General features: G+C 49.8%; 5 protein-coding genes across 10 annotated transcripts in view; 2 read left to right on the top strand and 3 right to left on the bottom strand.

Annotated features, from left to right (window-relative positions):
* The window catches only part of LOC117895231 (four and a half LIM domains protein 2), a 55825-nt gene extending 52629 nt beyond the window's left edge, over window positions 1-3196 (top strand). For 4 of the 6 annotated variants that reach the window (XM_034802733.1, XM_034802732.1, XM_034802735.1 and 1 more), the window contains 3 exons: window positions 1621-1790; window positions 1849-2035; window positions 2103-3196. In XM_034802733.1, coding sequence (XP_034658624.1) covers window positions 1621-1790; window positions 1849-2035; window positions 2103-2260 — 515 coding nt within the window. In that variant the 3' untranslated portion in view covers window positions 2261-3196. Of the gene's footprint in view, window positions 1-346; window positions 579-1620; window positions 1791-1848; window positions 2036-2102 lie in introns of all 6 variants that reach the window. The other 2 variants (XM_034802737.1, XM_034802736.1) reach the window with 2 other exon arrangements.
* Window positions 3197-6521: 3325 nt separating this feature from the next.
* LOC117895234 lies at window positions 6522-7414 on the top strand. The gene has a single exon (XM_034802740.1). It carries the CDS (start codon window positions 6783-6785, stop codon window positions 7341-7343), a length of 561 nt encoding a protein of 186 aa, XP_034658631.1. The 5' UTR covers window positions 6522-6782; the 3' UTR covers window positions 7344-7414.
* Window positions 7415-8099: 685 nt separating this feature from the next.
* LOC117895233 (RNA polymerase II degradation factor 1) lies at window positions 8100-11031 on the bottom strand. Its single transcript, XM_034802739.1, has 4 exons — window positions 10889-11031; window positions 10280-10282; window positions 8442-9457; window positions 8100-8384 (listed from the first exon to the last, which is right to left on the bottom strand). Exons 3-4 carry the CDS (start codon window positions 9448-9450, stop codon window positions 8221-8223), a joined length of 1173 nt encoding a protein of 390 aa, XP_034658630.1. The 5' UTR covers window positions 9451-9457; window positions 10280-10282; window positions 10889-11031; the 3' UTR covers window positions 8100-8220.
* Window positions 11032-12053: 1022 nt separating this feature from the next.
* LOC117893641 lies at window positions 12054-12934 on the bottom strand. The gene is made up of 2 exons (XM_034800328.1): window positions 12538-12934; window positions 12054-12481 (listed from the first exon to the last, which is right to left on the bottom strand). The coding sequence occupies exons 1-2, from the start codon at window positions 12932-12934 to the stop codon at window positions 12054-12056; spliced, it is 825 nt and encodes a 274-aa protein (XP_034656219.1).
* Window positions 12935-13514: 580 nt separating this feature from the next.
* LOC117893640 lies at window positions 13515-19263 on the bottom strand. The gene is made up of 4 exons (XM_034800327.1): window positions 18971-19263; window positions 16745-16821; window positions 14720-16444; window positions 13515-14355 (listed from the first exon to the last, which is right to left on the bottom strand). Exons 1-4 carry the CDS (start codon window positions 18983-18985, stop codon window positions 13515-13517), a joined length of 2658 nt encoding a protein of 885 aa, XP_034656218.1. The 5' UTR covers window positions 18986-19263.
* Between the last annotated feature and the right edge of the window lie 504 nt (window positions 19264-19767).

Here is a 19767-nt window from a genome sequence, read left to right as displayed (position 1 = left end):
CCAAATTTGTATTCCCTCCCAAATCTAGAACCAGATCCAGATCCAAAAGATAAGGCCTACCGCTTGTTGTGGCTGTCGCTGCCGCTGCTGCTGGTTGGTCTTCTTTCTGGTCAAATTAATTGTGGAGTGGGGGCCGCCAAGTCTATTGATCGCAGAAATTGACCCACATCGAGGCGAAACGATCTATTAACTGGCAGTTTTCGTGACTTATTAAGCAAGCAACTGGCACAAGTAGCTGCAGCAGGAGGCTGTAGGAATAGAGAGCATCGAAGCCGCAACTGGGGTACACTTTCCATTCGTTGTTTGGTTGCTGTTTTATCATCTATTGGGTTACCCTTTGGAGTAGCATTTGATCATGACCGACGTGGATGTGCTCAGCTCGAGAATGAAGTCTCGATTGCATCTGCAGTCGAAGACCATTGGTGCGGAGCGCATTAAGAAGGCCAAGGATAACAACGAGGACATTGCCGTGCTGAGCATGTTCCTGCCGAATGCCTCCGCCGTGGAGGAGAATCGCAATTTCTATTGCCAGCTGGGCGACTACTGCCGGCTGGGCGATCCGCGTGCCACCAAAGCAGGTAACCCCGCACAAAAAAAAAAACAGTGGAGTCATAAATTACTCGTATGTTAATCAACGCCGAATGATACATCATAATTTATCATTGTTATTGCCCGAAAACTATTCAAATTGGCGGAGAAGAAAGGAACCGCCCACAGGCCACAGTCGACAGTCTCAATAGAGCCAATAGCGTCATCTTTATGGGATGATGTGGAAGATGTGAAAGATGACTAACCAATGGACCTTTTATGGAAACTCTCAAAACAAGCCAGACACGAAATCTGTCTAGATATTTGATATCACAAAATGTAGGGGCTATAAATTAAGGCATACAAATAGGGCCCAGGCCATGACTTCAATCGGCAGCAGGAGGAAGAGCTGCTTAGACTTTCCCTAAGAAATTAAAGAACAATTTTCAGCCAGCATAACCCGAACATTTCCACACAATTACCCGCTCTAGCCTACATTTTCGTTCCCGCAAATGGGAAATGCTATCTTCAACTCTTTTCTTTGCCATTGTGTCTGCTTATTTTTGGCAACAGACATTTCGAACACGCAATAAATAAAGTCAGCAGAACATTAAACAGAGCTCCCCAGTCGCTGAAATGTCTTCCCTGGAGTGGAGTACTCTTATGGGAATAGCTTTTGTCTCGGAGACTAGCCGTATATTTGCGTAATTTCTGCATTAATTGTTTATGAAAATGTCAAAGACTTCAGCAGAGAGAGAAAGAAAGAGGTTGAGAGAGGGAGTGGGGGCGTGACAGGCACCCCCACCCTGGGAGAATGTTGCATGTCTGGCAAACATAATGGGGGAAAAGTTTTTGTTTTGTTTTATATTGAAAATCCACTGATTGAGTGTGCCCCACTCTAGCCGGGGCGGCCTGAATATGTCGAAGCTATGACTGGAAATTGAGGCTTTTCTCTAGATTAAATTGCAACCAGAGCTGGGTTAGTGGGTTGCAAAGTTCAAGGTTTCAACCCGCAACAAAATAAGCGGAAATTGATTGAGAAATAGATTGATTTTAACCTCCATGAAACTCTTCTTGCCTCTTCCTCTTCAGGTACCAAGAAAATGGAGTACAAAACCCGGCAGTGGCACGAGAATTGCTTCTGCTGCTGCGTTTGCAAGACGGCCATCGGCACCAAGTCCTTTATACCCAGGGAGCAGGAGATCTACTGTGCCGGCTGCTACGAGGAGAAGTTTGCAACGCGCTGCATCAAGTGCAACAAGGTAAGGGAATCAATTATCAACATATGAGATGTTCTGTATTAATATATATTCCTCTTAGGTAATCACCTCTGGTGGTGTTACCTACAAGAACGAGCCCTGGCATCGGGAGTGCTTCACCTGCACCCACTGCAACATCACGCTGGCCGGCCAGCGATTCACCAGTCGCGACGAGAAGCCCTACTGTGCCGAGTGCTTTGGCGAACTGTTTGCCAAACGCTGCACGGCCTGCGTGAAGCCCATAACAGGTGGGCATAAGCTTTTATTTCCTGAAAATCTTTAGAGTTATTAACTTTTCCATGGCTTATTCCTTAGGCATTGGCGGCACGCGCTTCATTTCGTTTGAGGATCGGCACTGGCATCATGACTGCTTCGTGTGTGCCAGCTGCAAGGCCAGTCTGGTGGGCCGCGGCTTCATCACCGACGGACCCGACATCCTCTGCCCCGACTGTGCCAAGCAGAAGTTGATGTAAGGATCGGAACAGATCGTTGGCGCAACAAGCGGATATTAGCCATAAACCCATTCAACGAAATTATGGATCAAATCATGAGGAAACACACAGTTAAAGGGGAGAAATATTATATATACAGAGGTATATGTATAAATGTATTAAAACGAGAAGATAATGCCTTAAAACTTACATTAGAAATGATGAGAAATTAGAGAGAAATGTTGAAGGAAGGAGAAAGGAAAGTCCTAAAGAATCAAAAGATAAAAGATATAAAATTTTTGTAAAATTTCAAATTGATAGATAGTCCTTGCTTTATCTGCACCATCAGAGATTGTATAGATATTTATAATTTGTAATTGCATTTCAAGGCGAACTCAAAATTGACACAGAAAACAAAAGAAAAAGCTCACAAAAAAAGGAAAGAAGGAAGAGGGAGACCAATATGAAATACTGGTACCATTTGTAACTACACATTGTTGCCGCATTGAAAAATGTATGTTTATTTATTTATTTTAAGTTTTAACCAAGCGACAAACGGAGTGCCAGACAATGTTGGAAGAGCAGGGATTGAAGAGAGTGGAGAGGAAGAGAAGAGTCGAGTGTCTTAAAACAGTTCTCTTATATTAAAAAAAAAAACGCCACACGATTTTTATGTTTAATGTGAATTGTTTTGTTAATTAAACAGCAACACACACACGCACGCACATGCGCAAACACACACAGACACAGACACATACACACTCCTACACATGTCCTAGCAATTTAATTGTTTAGTTATTATCATTTTCCCTTCGATAGTTTTTGCCTTGCTTTGCCTACAGGAGGGCGCCTCCGCTACTCGAAGCACTAATTACACACACAAACAAATAATGATAATTGCGACACAACATTATATCAAAATGTCCTTAACTACTTAATGAAATTCAATCTAAATAAATTAATAAATTATCAACCAAATTGTTTAATGTGTCTTGGGTGGGAGAATGCAACTGGAGAGGGGAAGAGCAATGAGATCTCTCCAACAAAAATCGCTCATTCGATTGTTTATTTATGTTTGGTTGTCTGCCTGTGTATTTGTATTTGTTTGCTCCTATTGCGGTCTATTGTGGCGAACGAGAGTCCAGTCTTCATTCACCTTGTAGGGCCCCTCGATGTGGCAGCCGCTGGCATTGCAGAAGCCCACCGTGTAATAGGGAATAGCACGAGCGTCGCGATAGTGCAACGACTCCATGCCCTGCCGTATCAATGCAATGGCCTCCTCCTCCGTAAATGCTCGGTCCTTTGGCTTCTTGTCACGCACCATGGGCAGAACCATATGCTGGGCTGCGTCAGTGGTCGCTACGTAGTCCTCGACCAGGACGCCCCGAAAATCAATGTAGGATAGGTAGGGACCTGCATTTGGTTCCATGCCACCCACAACTACAGCCACAGGTGTAAGATCATTGGAACTGCGGCGAGCGTATGTGATTTGCCTCAACCAGCCGGCCAGAGACTTGGGTTTCATTTCCGCGGTGTCCTGGTAGATTCGATCCGTTATGACCTGTGCATCAATCGTACGCTTGAACATTTGTATGTCGGCAAAGTCACCGCTTCCGCCCATTACAATCTGCTCGTTGATCTTGAAAACTCGATCCACACTCTGAAAGCGGGGCATCGACCCATAGTGGACACAGGTGTCGGCAGCAACCACGACCCCAGAGTCGAATCTTATTCCGATTACGGACGCTCCCGTGTTGATGGCCACTCGGGCCGGGTCTTTGTTCATCCCAATGAACTTCAGGAACTCGTCCACTTGCTCCGCGCTGGCCCTGTCGTACTCTTGGTTGATCATTTTAATTTTTCGATTTTCGTGTGAAAATATTTAGTGGGGAAAACGTTTTGTTGGAGCGACAGCCTCAACTGAGAATATTTTTCGGAATGAAAATTTCTTAATAAAAAACGTCTATACTAAAATGGATCGGGCCTGCTAAATCAGTAGATTATATAAACCAAAGGTGATAATTGTTGGGACCCATCAAGTCATAAAAAGACATTTCATGCAAAACTACGGCGAATAATTTAACTAATGTAATATAACAGATAAGATTTCTGCTCTCTCTCACCTTTTGGGCCATCTCTTATTATATGATTACGTTTTCGTTGGAAGCATTAGCTGCTCCTGTCGCTCACACACGAGATGTCGTCGATTTTGTGGTTACGTCGTACGGATAAACGGAACTGTTGGAGTACGCAAACGAGCGAATATTTTCGAAAGAACGACGGCGCGAAATCACTTATTTTGGTTGGATTAATATAAGGTGAGGCATAACTTGACATACTCCTGTGAAAACACTAGCAAGAGAGAGTCGGATCACCAAGACCTCATCGCACCATGCACTGAAACACTTGGAAAGAGAGTCTACGCTCTTTCTCTCCTTTTTGCTTATTGCTTTTTCTCTTCTTCTTTGCATTGGTTGTTCTGCAACTCCACACACAGCCAGAGAACACGTGAAAAAAATTAGTTGACAGAATGATTTGCTTAAACACATGTTGTACATCAATTGCACAATTAGAAACTTTTCACTATCACTTATTTCCTTATTTCGCCTCAGCCGCTAGCGTTTCGGATGCCATACGAGAGAGCGTCGACACGCTCTTTTCTTATTTCTTCTCCTCTTCTTCACATTTGGTGTTGGAGTGGGAAAGCGACACAACTCTGCGCCGAATAATTTGCACACACAAATACACGCACACACATTGCCAGAGATACACTTTTAACACTTCACTTTCACTTATTGTTTTTGTTCTTGAAACAAATCACACTTTTTGGACACTTTAATCACTGCACACTACACTGCACTACACCACACTTTTTACACATCACTTTCACTTATTTCCTTTTTTCGCCTTCTCCGCTCTGCCTTTTAGATGCCATTTTGCCGCCTCTCTGAATCAGGAATTTGTATATTTTCTTCATCACCGCACACTACACTACACAAACACTTCACTTCACCACTGCACGACAATTTTCCCGATGTATTTTTCATCCATTTCCCGATTTTCGCGACCCGAACCGCGGAGCTGACTTAAAACCACGCGCTTTATCCGGCTGAAAAAAATGAAAGTGAGAGCGGCGCCTACTTGCATGCGTAGGTGGCTGGTTTCTAGAACATTCCGTGCTCTCCTTCTTCTCCCTCTCCTACTCGAAGAGAGTAAGCACTTGTCAAAGCAACGGTGAATGGCTAGAAGGGGTAAGTGCTGTGCACCTGGGTTGGCAATTGGTGGGAGAGGGGAAACGAAGCTGAGCATTTAATTGCCGAAAAATTGAAAGTGAGAGAGCGATGCAGTTTTGAATGCGTATGAAGCTTAATTCATAGAACATTCCATGCTATCTTTCTGATGCGCTGCCTAATTGCTTTCTCATTTGACTTTGACTTTTGTGTTCTCCCCTTCTACTCCAAGCGAGTTGTAAATGCAACGGTGAATGGTGAGAAGGGGAAAGTGCTGTGCACCTGGGTTATCAAGTGGTTGGAGGGGTGTAAAAGCAGCGCAAAACGAATGTTTGAAAGGTACGGCAAATGCAGCAAGAGTCAAATGGGAAGAGAGAAGACACCAGTGTAGATATTTTGCTCTCCCGCTAATGTAAGTAAGTATGGGTATGTGTGAATTGAATGGAGTACATGTGTTTTTTTTTTTGGGAATCTCTTTTGCTGCGCGGCTGCAATGTTTTCTTATCTTGGAATCTTAATATATTGGAGGCAAGCTTCCGGGTATAACGATTTTTTTAATGATTGCTAATGCCCAAAAGTATATCATGACTTATTTGTGTGGCCAGTATTCATGCCGCCCTTAATTTTGTGTGGCAGTTAGCTGGGGGATGCCTCATGTAGAAATCATGTAAGTAGCACGTAAGATTACATTCGCTGTGTAGCTGCCATTATTTGCTTATTTGAAATTCGTATTTTGATTCATTTTTGGTCTAAAATTATATTCTAAATATTTCACATTATCAGATCAAATTCTCACACTTTTTAGTTGTAGCAAGCATAGATTGTCAAGACCCTTTTGTAGAGCGAAATGTTTATCAGGTGCAAATGCTAACGCATTAAATGCCTTTCCAGGGAATATAACACTTTCACTGCACACACAGCAATCGAGTGTCGAGTATTGGCGAAACGCCTGCCTGGCTTTTTGGGGCCAGCCGGAGAATAATATAACAGTTAATTGACAAATAAATGCAAATCAGTAACTCAAACATCGCAAACGACTCAAAGTCAGAGCCAAAGCGCAGCGAGAGCGAGAGGCACGGGGCATGGCACGTCTCAGGTGCTTTGGTCCGCTGTTGTGGCCTGGCCAAGTGCCAAGCGCTTAAACGGGCCGCGCAAAGGTAAATACAAATAGCACTCAATTACACTCAGGGTACCTCAAGCAGCCAAAGAGGCACAACCAATGTTAAATTGATAAAAAGAAGCGCAGCACTTGGAATAAGTTCGTTGGCCAGTTGGAAGCCAAAATTAGTGCAACGACAGGCGACTGCCAGTGCGGGTCTTCAATCACTTCCCAGATGATGCAGCTGAATCACATAGCCATGGGCCTGGTGCTCCTCTCCTCAGCCCTGCAGGCGGCCATTCTGCCGCTGACCCGCATCGACAAGGGCAGTGTGGACGACAAACCGTTTGCCTTGGATACGGAAAAGTTCGGCTATCTGGAGCTCAAGCCAAACGGTTCCATGATCCTGAGGCGTGGCCCCAACCAGAGCGGCAGTAATTTGCAGAATCTCCTGCTGCTGCGTGGAGTGTTGCAGGCCATCAAACAAGGCCAGCCACACCCACACGCGCATGGCGATACGAAGCTCAACATCAAGATCTACGGCGACGGAGTGGAGCACAAGTTCCCCCCTCTGCTGGAGAACATCATTCAGCGCATACAGACGTACTTCTCCGTTTACCGCTACACGGACACCAGTCAGCCGGTGCGTAGAGAGGAGCTGCCCACTAAGCAAGTCGCGGAGGGGGAACTGGAGCTGGAAGTGGATTCCACCACTGTGCGCCCTGGCGACGAGGATGATCTGATAGCCATCGGTGAGCAGGATGCCTACATTACAGTGGGCGAGGGCGCAGATTAGATTCCCCCGCTTGGATTATGTTATTTATTTCATATTTATGCACACTCCACCTAGCTGTAAGCCAATAAAATGCCGTTTCCCAAGTACCCAGATTTGCCCAAGTTTGGGCACGTTCCGTGAGTGTTTTGTATGCGTCGCTGCGCATGTGACAAAAACTAATGTTTTTCCCGTGTAATATGTGCAATATTTCTATGCTGCTCGTGATTTGGAATTTGGCAAACTGCGCAAGAGCAACAACAGTTTTTGGGGGTCATTGTCATTGCACAATATGCAAAGTTGCTGAGAGCAAACTGCTCATAATTGGGTCTGCTTTCGAGCATAAAGAGAATGCCATGCATTCTAGTTGGAATCTCTCACCATACATTCCACTACTTCCATTACCCCACCCACTAAGAGTTCTCTCCCGCTCTCTCTCTTTGCCTTTTTCTTTACATTTTACATTCACTTTTTTATTGTTCTGTTTTACTTTTTCAATGTTATGGTTAATGAATATGTAATGATGATGATGATGATGTATACGAACTGTTCGTGACGATAATTAAGTATGAATGTCTCTTTTCCCGTTTCGCTGCTGCTGCTGCTGCTGCTGCTGCTGCTGCTGCTGTTGTTAATTAATGGCTGGAAAATGGAAAACTATGTGCGATGCAATGCGATGCGTGTGTTCGGTGTGTTAGTAATTAAATATACGCTTGTGGGTGTATGCGGTGTGTGGTGTGGTGTGGTATGTGGATGGTTGATGGTGGGAATAAAATAACCCCCTGCTCAGGCTTGTTGTCTGTCCAAGCCGAGCATGCGATGAGAATCAGTCGAAGAACCAAAGCTGCCCATAGTAGGAGTGAGATTCAGAGATGCGTTCTGCGGGTTCGTGGACGTACACCTAGGCCTGTGGCACAATGGGAATGGCAATGGCAATGCTCTCAGCGGGCTCTGACTTGAGGATCGGCTGCTGCTGCTGCTGCTGCTGCGGCTGAATGGGCTGCTCGATGGGCTGCTCGGCGGGTATGGCCTTGATCAGTGGCTCCTCTGGCAGTCCCTTGGCCGCTGTGAGGTAGAAATTTGTTAACAATTTTGTGTGAAAACTACTGGCTGTTTACTCACGCTCTTCCTTGATCTGCTCCTTGGCGATTTCGGGGCTCTGCAGCTCCTGCTTGATGGCGTTGCTCTCCAGCAGGCGTCCAGCGAACTCGGCCTTGGTGGCCTGTGGCTCGGCGATGATTGGCTGTGGCTCCAGTGGCTGTTCCTTCAGCAGTGGTTGCTCCTTCAGTGGCTGCTCCTTCAGCAGCGGCAGCTCCACGGGCAGCGGCTCCTTCTTCAGTTCAAGCTCTGGCTTCAGCTCTGCCTTCGCTGCCTTCAGTTCCGGCTCTGCCTTAACCAGCTCCAACTCCTTCTTCAGCTCCAGCTCCTTCTTGAGCTTCGAATCTGCCTTCACTTCGGGCTCTGCCTTCACGCCAGTCTCTGCGGTGGGTGCCAGCTTCACGGCCGACTCGGCGGCCACTTCTGGCTCTTGCTGGATGCTGCGTGCGCGGATGGAGGAAATGGGCCAGGAGTAGACGGGAGTGTGGACCACATCGACCACTGGATGGGTGTGGTACACCTGCGGCAGGCTGTAGAAGTGACGCGCCTCGGCGGCAATCAGGGGCTGGGTGTTGGCCGGCGTCTCAATCAGCTCCTCCTTCTTGGAGCCGCCGGGGAAGAGGGCGGGGAAGAAGCCAGCGCCGGCAGAGGCGGCGGCGGCGGCAGCCTCTCCGATCTGTCCCGACACAATCTCGACGCCCTGCGACACCTGCTGCTGGATCTGGTTGGAGGTCTCCTGCACGCCCTCGAACTGCTTGCCCTCCAGTCCGCCGGCGCGGCCCGAGCCCACAGTGTCCAGCACGGGCACCACCGAGGCAGCCGCTCCGGCCGGCACGTACACGATCGTCTCCTCGTGGTGGGGCGTGGCCACGCGGGCCAGCGGCGAGAGGCCGTGCACGTAGCGCAGCGTTGGCTCCAGGTGCACCTGCGCCTGCGGCGTCACGATCACAATGTGCTGGGCCGTCGGCTCATAGGGCTTGGCCTGGCCGCCCAGCGCTGCCAGGGAGAGGCAGAAGAGCGCAAGGAGGAACATTCTGCAAGAGGGAGGAGTGGGTGGAGAGGGGGAACGGGGGTGAGCATCGATTGGATTGGATCTACTCCTCCTCCTGCCAGCAACTGCTGCAAACTGGTCTGGCCACTGGTCTATTTATAGACCTCCTCCTTCCACTGCCGTCCATCCACCAAAGTCCATTCTAAATTTAAAGCTACTTCGTGCCTCTGTGTGTCTGCGTGTGTGTGTGTGTGTGTAATTGCATGTTGCAGGACAGGATGCACCATGGATCGAGTGCCTATCAACCGGTTTGCCAATTGATTGGCCATCGCTTGTGGCACGGGGCAGGGCAGGGGAAGGGATCTGCCTGCCGCTGCCACACTTCCAGTGTAGATACAAACTAATGACCAGAAGCAGCTTTATGGCTTCAATCTGTACTTGCTGCTGGAGCTGCAATGCCCTGTCCCCACCATTGCTGCCCTCTCCTCTAAGTGCTGGCCAGCAAAGAGCGTTCTTTGTGTGTGGCAAGTTCGTTGCCTAAGTCCTTTGTTGCGGCAAGCAAATAGCGAAAGACTTTGGCTTCTACCACTGAAATCGATATTATGCGAGATTCTACATGTTTCCCATACATTTAAATATAATTTGAGGGAAGTATTTACACCCAAATTAATATATTTACTGACTTCAATAGCTGCTCACTTTGATGATGAAAGTAGAACAATTTTATGTTCTCTGTCGCTCTGTGAATCTGTCTGCCAAAGTTCTATCAATTTCTGATCTTTCCCTCTGTTTTTCCTCAGATTTTCTGCAATAATTTTCAGGCCATAAGTTCAAGATTCCTGGAAAGCAATCAGAGTTGCATAATTGCAAGATTCTCTCTAGATTTGTGGCTCCTTTGAGGCTCTACGCATGGTGAAATTGGTATTAAGGTGACGGATTCACCACAGTGCCTTCTCATTCGAGGCCCACCAGCTCATGGGGAAATCACTATTACGATTTGCTATCTCTCTCTAGCGCTTGCCACTCTGAGAGCTGAGAGAGCGTGGTGAATATGCTGGTGGTCCTCCACTCAGCTGACGACGTCGCCTAGTAGTCATTTTACCATGGCTCTACGTAGAGTGCATGAAAGCCTCTTTCCATTTTTCGCAGACTTAAGTTCAACTAAGTAATAATTTCTCTATCTCATAACCTTTCCCACAGCATCTATGGAACTTGGACACGCTTCTAGTCACACTTTTATGTCTCTTGTCAGCTAAAACGCTTTCAGTTTTCACATAATTCAGCAATAACAACACAAATTAATAGCTGCCTTCGGTTGCAGCTACTTAAGCTCTTCCCCGCGACCCCATAAAAGCAAAATGACAATTAAATGCTCAAGAACTAAGCCTAGACATGCTCGCACTCGCACATAACTTTCTCGGAGCGTGTAAATGTGAATAGTTAGGATAACCATGGCCCCAAATTGTATGTCGGAACTTACCTTTCAGTCAGCGTTTGATGGCCTTTCACTACTTTCCCAACAGCTAGGCAGGCAATGCGAGGCACAGAGACACTTTAATGGGCACAAAAACAACGCGAAGCACAAGCGGAGATACTTCTGGAGATACTTCTGGAGATACTTCGGCTGCTGGCACAATGATTGCTGGTTGCTGGTTGCGGTAGGGCTGGTCTGGTGCTGTCTCTGCGGGGTTCAGTCTTCAGTCTTGACACGGCGACCACTTCAAGGAAACTGGTGGCCAATGCTGCCTGGCCATGGCCTTTTATAATGTGCGCCATGGACTGACCTAGCCCAAGAACAAAGAACGCGAGCTGCAACCCAACCAGAAGAGCTGGAAATGCTGCAGCTTCCCGGAGGAGGGAGAGGCAGAGTCAGTGCCAGTTGATGGCCACAAAAGGAACCAAAGCCAAAGCTGGCTAAGCAACAATAATAGCAGCAGCAGCAGCAGCAGCAGCAAGGGGGGTAGAGGGGAGAGACTCCACCTCGTACTTCCACTTCTTTTTTTCTGGTTTCAGGTTCTGTGCAGCTCGGCAGATGGTCAACGTAGATGCGGTTCGTCTTGGTCTCGGTTGTGGTCTTGCTCTTGGTCTTGGTCTTGCTCTTGGTCTTGATCGTGTGGCATTTTGGTTTGTGCCTCCTTGTGGCAGCTCTGCAGTTTGTTAAACCTGCCGCGTAATAGAAGTCAAGCATGGCCGGGCGATTGCATTGAAGCCACATTGACAGCCCAAGAGCTGCCCAACTGGAGGCTGCCCAACTGGAGACTGGAGACTGGTTCAGGTGCAAATTGAATGCAATGCGTTTCCCCCCTCCCCGCTCTGCCATTTAGATAATTTATTTTCATGTTTTGCTGGCGGAAAAGATTAATCAAGATTTGCACATGCCTGCGCTCGGCTCTGCAGGATTTTCTGCTTTTCTTTTGCAATTTATTCTCGCCATGAACTATAATCACTTCCCGCAGCAATTAGCTGCCCAGCTCGGGCTTTCCCCCTGGAGTCGGAGCTCCTCCTTTCAGTGACGCAGAATAAAACCACTCAAGATTAACGTTAATTAAATTAGAGACGAAACTTTATTGGCAATTCGGAAGCTGGCACACAAAAATGTTGTACAGAAAGAAGCCATTTCCCGGCGCATCCTTCGCTCTCTCGCGTTACTCGTAGTGCAAGCGGCGCTTGGGCTTGGACATCATCTGCGCCTGCGCCTGGGCCTGCGCCTGCGCCTGACGCGCTGCATAATCCTCGGCAATGGCTGTGCGCCACTTGTCCACCAGCGAGTGCCCGCCCGAGAGGCGCACCGGCACGAGCGGCGTCTCGCGGGTCAGCGGGTAGCGTGCCACGGTCAGCGGTCCATCGTTGTAGTCGTAGTCATCGCTGGCCTTCTCGGCCGCCGAGTTGGGGGTTTTGATCACCAGCTGGTTGCGGGTGGGCAGCGAGATGCTGAAGGCTGCGGCCTCCTCGGGCGAGACGCCCGCAATGGCCGTGGCCTTGGGGGAGGCGACAGCCAGGCCATTCCTGCCGGACAAGGCCACGGCATTGGGCTTGGAGGAGGCGACGCCGCCCTCGCCAGCAATGGAGAGGCCTGGAACAGATTGTAGATTCATTTGCTCTTTGGATTACTCCTCAAGGCTGACTCACCCACTGGCTTGGCCTCGGCTACGGCGGCATCCTTCTTGGGCGCCATGACGGACACACTGTCGTTGACATCCTCGTAGGGGTCCTCGCTGTTGGGCGGCAGAAAGTCCTCCGGCGAGAACTGCTGCTCCGTGACCTCATCCAGCTTCTGCTCGTCGATCTTCTGATCCGCCGGATTGCTGCCAGCGCCCGCCTCCAGGCCGAAGTTCGAGGGCTGCTTCTGTGGCGGCGCCGGCGGGGGAATGGCAAACAGCTCCGGCTGCAGCAGCACGCTGAAGTCCTTGATCTGGCCCGTCTGCTGCAGCAGCGCCAGGCTCTGGGCGGCCTGTCCGAGTTCCAGCAGGCTGCTGGCATAAATCTGATTGTCCTCCGCGCTGAAGGAACCCTTGCGCTTGGCCATCTCCTGAATGGCCACCAGGCGCGCGGCTGCCAGTTGGATGCGGTTGAAGTCGCTGGCGCTGGCGGAGATGGAGCTGCTGCTGCTGCTGCTGCTGGTGCTGGAGCCGCTGCCATCGGCGGTGGCCGTGATGCTGGCCGCTGAGATGGTGATGGTGTCATCCGCCTCCCGCGGCACGGCTCTCAGCTGTGGCTGCTGCGGCTGACGCTGCAGGATGTAGCTGCCGACGCTGCCATCGCGCTGCGGACGCAGCTGCAGCAGCTGGCCACGCAGGCCGCCGTAGTAGGGCACCTCCTCGTAGATCCGCGATCTGTGTCTGCTTTTGGGGTGGTTTATAGTCATTTAAAGGGTGTACAGAGGGGGGAGGGAGCGTGAATGGATTGCCTGTGCGTTGGGGGGAAGGAGAGAAAGCGTGGAGGAAGCGGTTGCATCTACAATGACTACAGAGGAAGCTGTACGGGAATTTGCTTTGGTTGTTACTTTATTTACACACTATGGAGGATGGGGGATAATGACACAGTATCAGGAACATCTCTAGGGGTAGCATCATCGATGGGGGACACTCCTTCTGCTTGCCTGCTCCTCAGTTAAACAAGTCCAGCTCCAAGTCCGCCGTGGCATGCGCCTTGCCACCCACGCCGGCGATGGCCACCGAGTCCGGATTGAAGTACACATTCGTGGGCACGCCCTTCTTCAGGTACGCCCGCGAAATGGGCGTGGAAATGGCCGTGCCGCCGTTGCCCACCACCGCGCGGGAGTGCGGCTCGAGTATGAGCGCCGCCTGCTTGCGGCCCTGTATGGCCTGTGCCTGCAGCGGCTGGTAGGGCAGAAAGTAGTTGCCGAATTGGATCTGCGGAATGTTGCCCGAACTGCTGCTGGTCTTGCCCGTGGCCTCCACCTTGACGGGCACGCGCTTCAGTTTCGCTGAGGAGAGCTTTCGCAGCTTCGCTGGTCGCAGCTGCTGCTGGCTGGAGATCACATGCTTGCCGGGAATGGCCAGAATCTCCTCGATCACGTAATTGGGATTTATTTTGCTCACCGCTGAGCGGAGACCCGAATCACTCTTCAGGTCGCCAGTGGTTTGTGTCTCCACTTGTGGCTGTTTGGCCGCTGGCAGCGCTTGCAGCTTTTCTGGCTTTTCTGGCTTTTCGAGCTCCTCCGCTGTGCTTTCGGGCTTGATCGTGCTCGTGGTTGTTGCATCGACTGTGGCTGGTGTGGTGGCTGTGCCGGGTGTGGTGGGTTGCAGCACGTATGCCAGTGGCAGACTGTATGCCGCGTAGAACGGACTGTTGTATACAACAGCTGGCTGGTAGGCGCCGAACGACGTCAATTGGTTTTCCTTGGCGAGCAGCGGCGCGGCGTGTGCCAGTTGAGTGCGTGGCGGCCAGGCCTCGAAGGAAGCAGTGCGCCAGTAGCCGTAAGCACTTTGAGTTTAAGGATTTTTGTTGTGTGTGTTTTGGGGGGATAGGATAGAGGGAAGGCAGCAGCCGGTTAGTAATTTAATATTTACAGCAACAATTTTCGGATGGGTTTTAGTAGGTGGAAGAGCAAGCAGCATGCGGCAGTATAACAATGAGGATTAGCAGTACGGGGTGGTGCATGTATGGGATGTGGGGGTTTGTGTACCCGATAAAAGCAAAAGCACAAATCAAATTACGAAATACAAACATTTATTTTAATTACTAGCGAGAATACCAACTAAAAATGAAGCCTACACAAAACTAAAGCACAAGTCAAGCCTCAGACTCAAACATCATCTCCTGCTCCTCTTGCAGCGCCTCCGCGTCCTGCTCCGCCGCCTCCTCCTCCGTCGTGCCCGTGGGCGGGGCATAGTAAACCGTCGGTCCAGTGGCCACCACCTTGCCCTCACGCGGAAAACTTCTCGCCTGCAGATCGGTGCGTGCCAGCGCATCCTGCAGATCCACATTGGCGGGTATGGAAATCACCTTGGCCCCGGGCCCAGCGATTGTGAGGCTGCGCGGGTGTGTGAGGGCATAGCCCCCAGGGCCCACGATGGCTGTGCCGCCGCTGCCTGCTGTGGCCACGCCCCCGGGCCCAGCAATCGCAATGCCGCCCTTGCGCACCTTCAGCCGCTGGATGATGATGCCGCCCTCGCGTAGCGCCTGCTTCTGGGTGGTCTGCTGTGCGGTGGCCACATGGCCGATGGTGTGCATCAGGCCACCAGCTCCGAGGTGATTCTTGTGCGCAAACAAATGCTTCTCCTCGGACTGGGCACTGGTGTCCTGCTCGGCGGCCGTGTTCTCCAGATCTTCGATGTTGCCATCGCCGCCGCCCTCCTCCTTCTCGTCCTCCCACTTGTAGTCCTCCTGCGTGTCGCTGGACAGCGCCTGCGAATGCTTCTGCGGAATGCTGCCCACAATGATGGGCTGGGAGGGCGACAGTGCACCGGGCACCGGCCGGAAGGGCATTCGGAATATGTTCTGGAAGGCATTCTTGATGGCCGACGACGTTTGGTTCTGCATGTCGGCGATGTTGATGCCGGAGACGCGGAAGGGATTCAGGCGATTGCGATTGGGCAGCAGTCCGCCGGCAGGAGCTAGGGTTGAGGGTGCTGAAGTCGAGGCCATGTTGGGTGGCAGCTGCTCCGCCTCCTTGCCAGCAGCAGAGGCAGCTCCCCGCACAGGCTTCACGGTGGTGCTGACTCGCTTGCGATTCCCAGCGGCTCCCAGGCTATTGTCGGTGGGGGCTGCCACAGTCGTCTGCGTTCTGTGGGCAGGCTTGTTGGAGGGCCGCTCCCGGGAGTCCAAACGGAACTCCTTGGAGCCCTGTGGAGCAGCTGGAGCTTTTGTGGTCGTTGTGCCATTGCCCCTCTTGGGCGTGCCATCCTCGTTCAGCGCCAACTCTCGGGGCAGAAAGAACAAATGATATTTGGGCGTGGTCTTGCCCTGCTTCCTGCCCGACTTGGCCTTGCCATAGAAGCTGTCCACATCGCCGATGATCTTGTAGCCCTTGACGCGGTACTCCTGGGCGGCATGCTCCCGCAGATACTGCTCCTTGTTCAGCTTGTACAGGTGCACGGGGATGGCAAAGTGCGCGGGCAGCTGCTGCGCCTCCTGCGCCGTTGTGGGCTTTGGCAGCTCCACTTGGTTGGGTCGGAAGTAAAGCTGCGATTGCTGCACCTCCACACTGGCAGGTGCGGCTGTGCCCTTGCGCAGCCTTGGTGGCACATTGTAGCTGGATCCTGCCACATTTCGAGTCAGTTTTACCGCGCGAATCGAGGGCTCGAGCAGCGTCTGGCCATGGCTGCCGGCAAAGTGGTGCTGCTGCGCGTGGAACGGCTGATAGGCGGGCTTGGGGAACAAATACTGACTGGAGTCGAGTATGGGCGGGAGCTTCTTCTGCGCCGGCTGCTTCTTCACGTAGCCAAAGGCCTCGTTCACGCGTGCAATCTGCTCGAGAATGCGCTTCGCCTCGTCCACCTTCTCGGCCGTAGGTGGCGCCACATTGGGATCAAATTCCTCGGGAAATTTTATCAGCCGCTGCTGCTGGATTCTGCAAACGAAAGTTTAGGGATTTGTTTGTTGTTGGTCTAACAGTTGGCTTTCGTTTGTAAACTCTAATGCAGGGGGCAGGGTCAAGGGTCAAGGGTCATGTTGTATGTTGTGGTTAGGGCAAAGGCAAATGATTTTGGGTTAGTCACAATGCTGCAGGCAACTGCAGTTCAGTTTTAGTCACAAATTCTACAGCGAGAGAGCAGCGCAAGTTCTACATTTGGAATTAGCACAAAGTTGAACCCGGTTCACAGGCACAGGCACAGGCTAGGGTCTTAGTCTGAGTGGTTTTAGTACTTACTCGACGGCAGCGCCACTCGCATCCAGTGGATTCTGGCTGGCGGCCAAGGAGGCCAGCACCAGCACAAGCGTTGACAGCTGCAAAATGTACGAAAAATATGTAGTTGCATGTGTAAGTGTAAGCCAAGTGTTCATGTTAATCGTTTAAGCCAAGTTTTATTCTGCTGGAGGACTCAATCTGTGCTCTTTGGTTATTCCAATGTCGCAATGGCCCCAAGAATGCGGTCAAGTGTCTCGCGAAAGTCTTTCATTCTCAACGTTCCGCGTTCCGCGTTCCGCGTTCCGCGTTCAACGTTCTGCGCTCTCTCTCTCTCCCTCTCAGCTGTCTTTAGGCATTTGCATAATTTCTTTTAAGCTGCGGCGCGGCCTGTGCTGAAAAGTGAGAGCCGCAGCAGCTGAGGAGGGAAGTACTCTCGCACTTTGCAGCTTTGCAGCTTTTCCCCCTCCCTCTCACACAATTGTCAAGTGCCGCACGCTCTGCAAATATTTGCCGCTGCGAGCATAGAACTCTCTTCGGCTCTGCAGCTTCCCCTCTCTTTCTTCCTCTCCTTCTTCTCTCTCCCATTTACTCGCGCATTTGGCAAAGTCAATATTGACGCAATCTTCTTGGGCGACCGTTAGCATCGCACGCCCATCTATCAAAACAGAAATGTCACCTAAGCTGGAAAAGAACCGAAAGCCCTGAAAGGCAAGAGCCAAGAGCCAGCTTCAGCTCCAGCTCCACCTTCAGCATCAGTAGATGAAGCCCCGAAAAAATGAAGCTGTATCTGAAGTTTGGGGCTCGTGTTGTGTCATTGACCTGAACCTCTAGGCGTCTGTTACGATTCGATGCCGAAACGTAACTCGAAACAGCGCTGGCAGCTGGCTGATTGGAGGGACTGGACTGGTGGCTGTCGAACCTCAACGCCTATTGATTTGCAAGAGAATCTCCTGCACTTCTTGGGCCAACGTAACATAAGCCAAAGATGTATTTCTGTCTGTCTGCGCTTTCTTTTGTCTTTTGCCTTATTTATTATATTGGCCCGCGGTAACGACTCTGAGTAAAGTTGGGTGTGTTCCGTGTTCCATCCAAAAATAAACTGGGTTAATGTTCCGAATGCAAAGTTTACGCGCAGCATTTTATGTTCTCGAACAAGACACAAGATATAAATGGGGTCTGTTTCTGGTTCTTCAGCGCTTCTCTGATGGCACTTAAATGTGAAATGATACTCTGAAGAGCGACACTGATGGAGTCACTTGATGAAAGATTGATGGAGTGGTGCAGGCACACGGCAGTGTGGGCTGGAGAGAGTCTCCAGCAGCCAGCAGCTATTGGTTTAATAATTTATTTGATTGGAAACACATTCAATGCACTTCTCCCCCACAAATAACTTCGTTTGTTCTTTGGAATATTCGTATCAAAATTATGTTTATGGCTGGGCTGGGGGGATATACTCGTAGTTTTTAATTGCCATTTGTTAGCCCACGCATGATTTTCTTACGCCTATGGCATATTGATTTTTATTGATATTTTTTGGGCTTTTTATTCAAATATCTTTTGGTTATGCATTGAATTCATTGTTACCAACAGGCGTCCAGCCACTGAGACTTTTAAGGGCGTGTACATACATTTTTACATCGGAATAAGTATGAATAATGCAAGGGATAGTCTGATTTTGGTCAGCCCAAGGAAATGAATCACTTTTCACTTTTCAATGCGAGGTGCAGACAGAATTCTGTCACGTTCCAAGAGGAGTGGACAATGTGAATTGTACAAAAGACTTTTCACTTTTAGACTGCGGCTTAAATATAATACAAATATCCACTCAAAAGTTCTTTGTCATAAAACTAACTCTAGCATTTCAAATACATATAATATAAATACAAGAAATATTCTTTCTTTTGGGGCTACATTCAAATTGAATTCTGCTTATTAAAATGCCCAAAAATATGGCCAGCTAATTCGTATGAGATTTGCATATGGCTGAGAGCATAATTAAGGCTAATTTCCGTAGCTGAGTAAAAGGCCAAAAGAATTGAGGCGAGAACCACTTAAGATTGTTGCCAAAAATGTCGTTGAGTGAAAGTTCATTTGCCGGGAAGTGAAAGAAATAATGAAAGACTCAAGGCACGAACTTGGGCCACTTACAGAAAGAAAGAGTTCAGCAATAAAATGATTAATTGTGGCATAAATCTAAACTAGTTTCGTTTTATGAGTGAATTGTGGCTGCGAATTTCAATTACTTACCACAAAGAGATGCATTCTGTTGCCAAGTTCTGTAGATATTTACGGTAGAGCCTTGACTGTGTCTGTGGTCGTGCGTTATCCTTGAACTGCGAACAAGAAACGAAAGGAATGACACTCTTGGGTTAACACGCGGAAACAACAGAAATCACAAAAACACAGAGAAACACACAGAATGAAACGGAGACTGCGACACACACATAAAAAGTCAATCCTGTGGTGCTTTTAATTTACGATTATTTCTTGCTCTTTTTTATATCGGGGAACACAAAAACACGAAGGCCGAGTGGCACAGGGCACAGGCACAGAGACACAAACAGGAACACACACCTCCTGCTCCTAGGTAGAACCAAGCGGGCGAGACAACGACTGAAGATGAACTGAATCGTGGCCGTGCCCATTGCCTCTGTTTATAACATTTCCATTAGCCAGAGACAAGCAGCAACAGCAACGCAAAAGAAATGTCCAACGAAACGGAGCAGCAGCAGCAGCAGCAGCAGCGGCAGCGGCAGCAGGTGTAAGAGAGCCGCAAACGAAGAGAAAGAGAGAGCGCGCGACAAAGGGAACGATGGGAACGAAGAGAAACCCGAGACGGCACGCTGGGAGAGTCCGTCACGTAAGCGAGCGCCTTGGGCGGAGTGCGACTGCCTTATCGGGCTGATCTCTGAGCTTGCAAGGGTTTTTTTCAGCCACACTTGATATTCATGGATCAATGTCTAGGCTTGTGCAGATTGAAATCTTCTCTTGTCTCCCTCTCTGGTCGAGGCTACGACGCGGCATTTTGCAGGCACTTTTCGTTT

This window comes from Drosophila subobscura, chromosome J (genome assembly GCF_008121235.1).
Source record: "Drosophila subobscura isolate 14011-0131.10 chromosome J, UCBerk_Dsub_1.0, whole genome shotgun sequence".
In the NCBI taxonomy this organism is placed as follows: Eukaryota; Metazoa; Arthropoda; class Insecta; order Diptera; family Drosophilidae; genus Drosophila; species Drosophila subobscura.
This window is presented reverse-complemented; position numbering and strand designations above follow the sequence as displayed.

Coding starts and splice junctions, on each gene's coding strand:
- LOC117893640 (XM_034800327.1), bottom strand. Junction 16,445..16,744: donor GCGAGTGGCGCTGCCGTCGA/GTAAGTACTAAA, acceptor TTTCGTTTGCAG/AATCCAGCAGCAGCGGCTGA. Junction 14,356..14,719: donor GAGGAGGAGGCGGCGGAGCA/GGACGCGGAGGC, acceptor TTAAACTCAAAG/TGCTTACGGCTACTGGCGCA.
- LOC117893641 (XM_034800328.1), bottom strand. CDS start 12,934: ATGGCCAAGCGCAAGGGTTCCTTCAGCGCGGAGGACAATCAGATTTAT. Junction 12,482..12,537: donor AGCCGAGGCCAAGCCAGTGG/GTGAGTCAGCCT, acceptor AATCTGTTCCAG/GCCTCTCCATTGCTGGCGAG.
- LOC117895234 (XM_034802740.1), top strand. CDS start 6,783: ATGATGCAGCTGAATCACATAGCCATGGGCCTGGTGCTCCTCTCCTCA.
- LOC117895233 (XM_034802739.1), bottom strand. CDS start 9,450: ATGTTCCTCCTTGCGCTCTTCTGCCTCTCCCTGGCAGCGCTGGGCGGC. Junction 8,385..8,441: donor GGAGCAGATCAAGGAAGAGC/GTGAGTAAACAG, acceptor TCTACCTCACAG/CGGCCAAGGGACTGCCAGAG.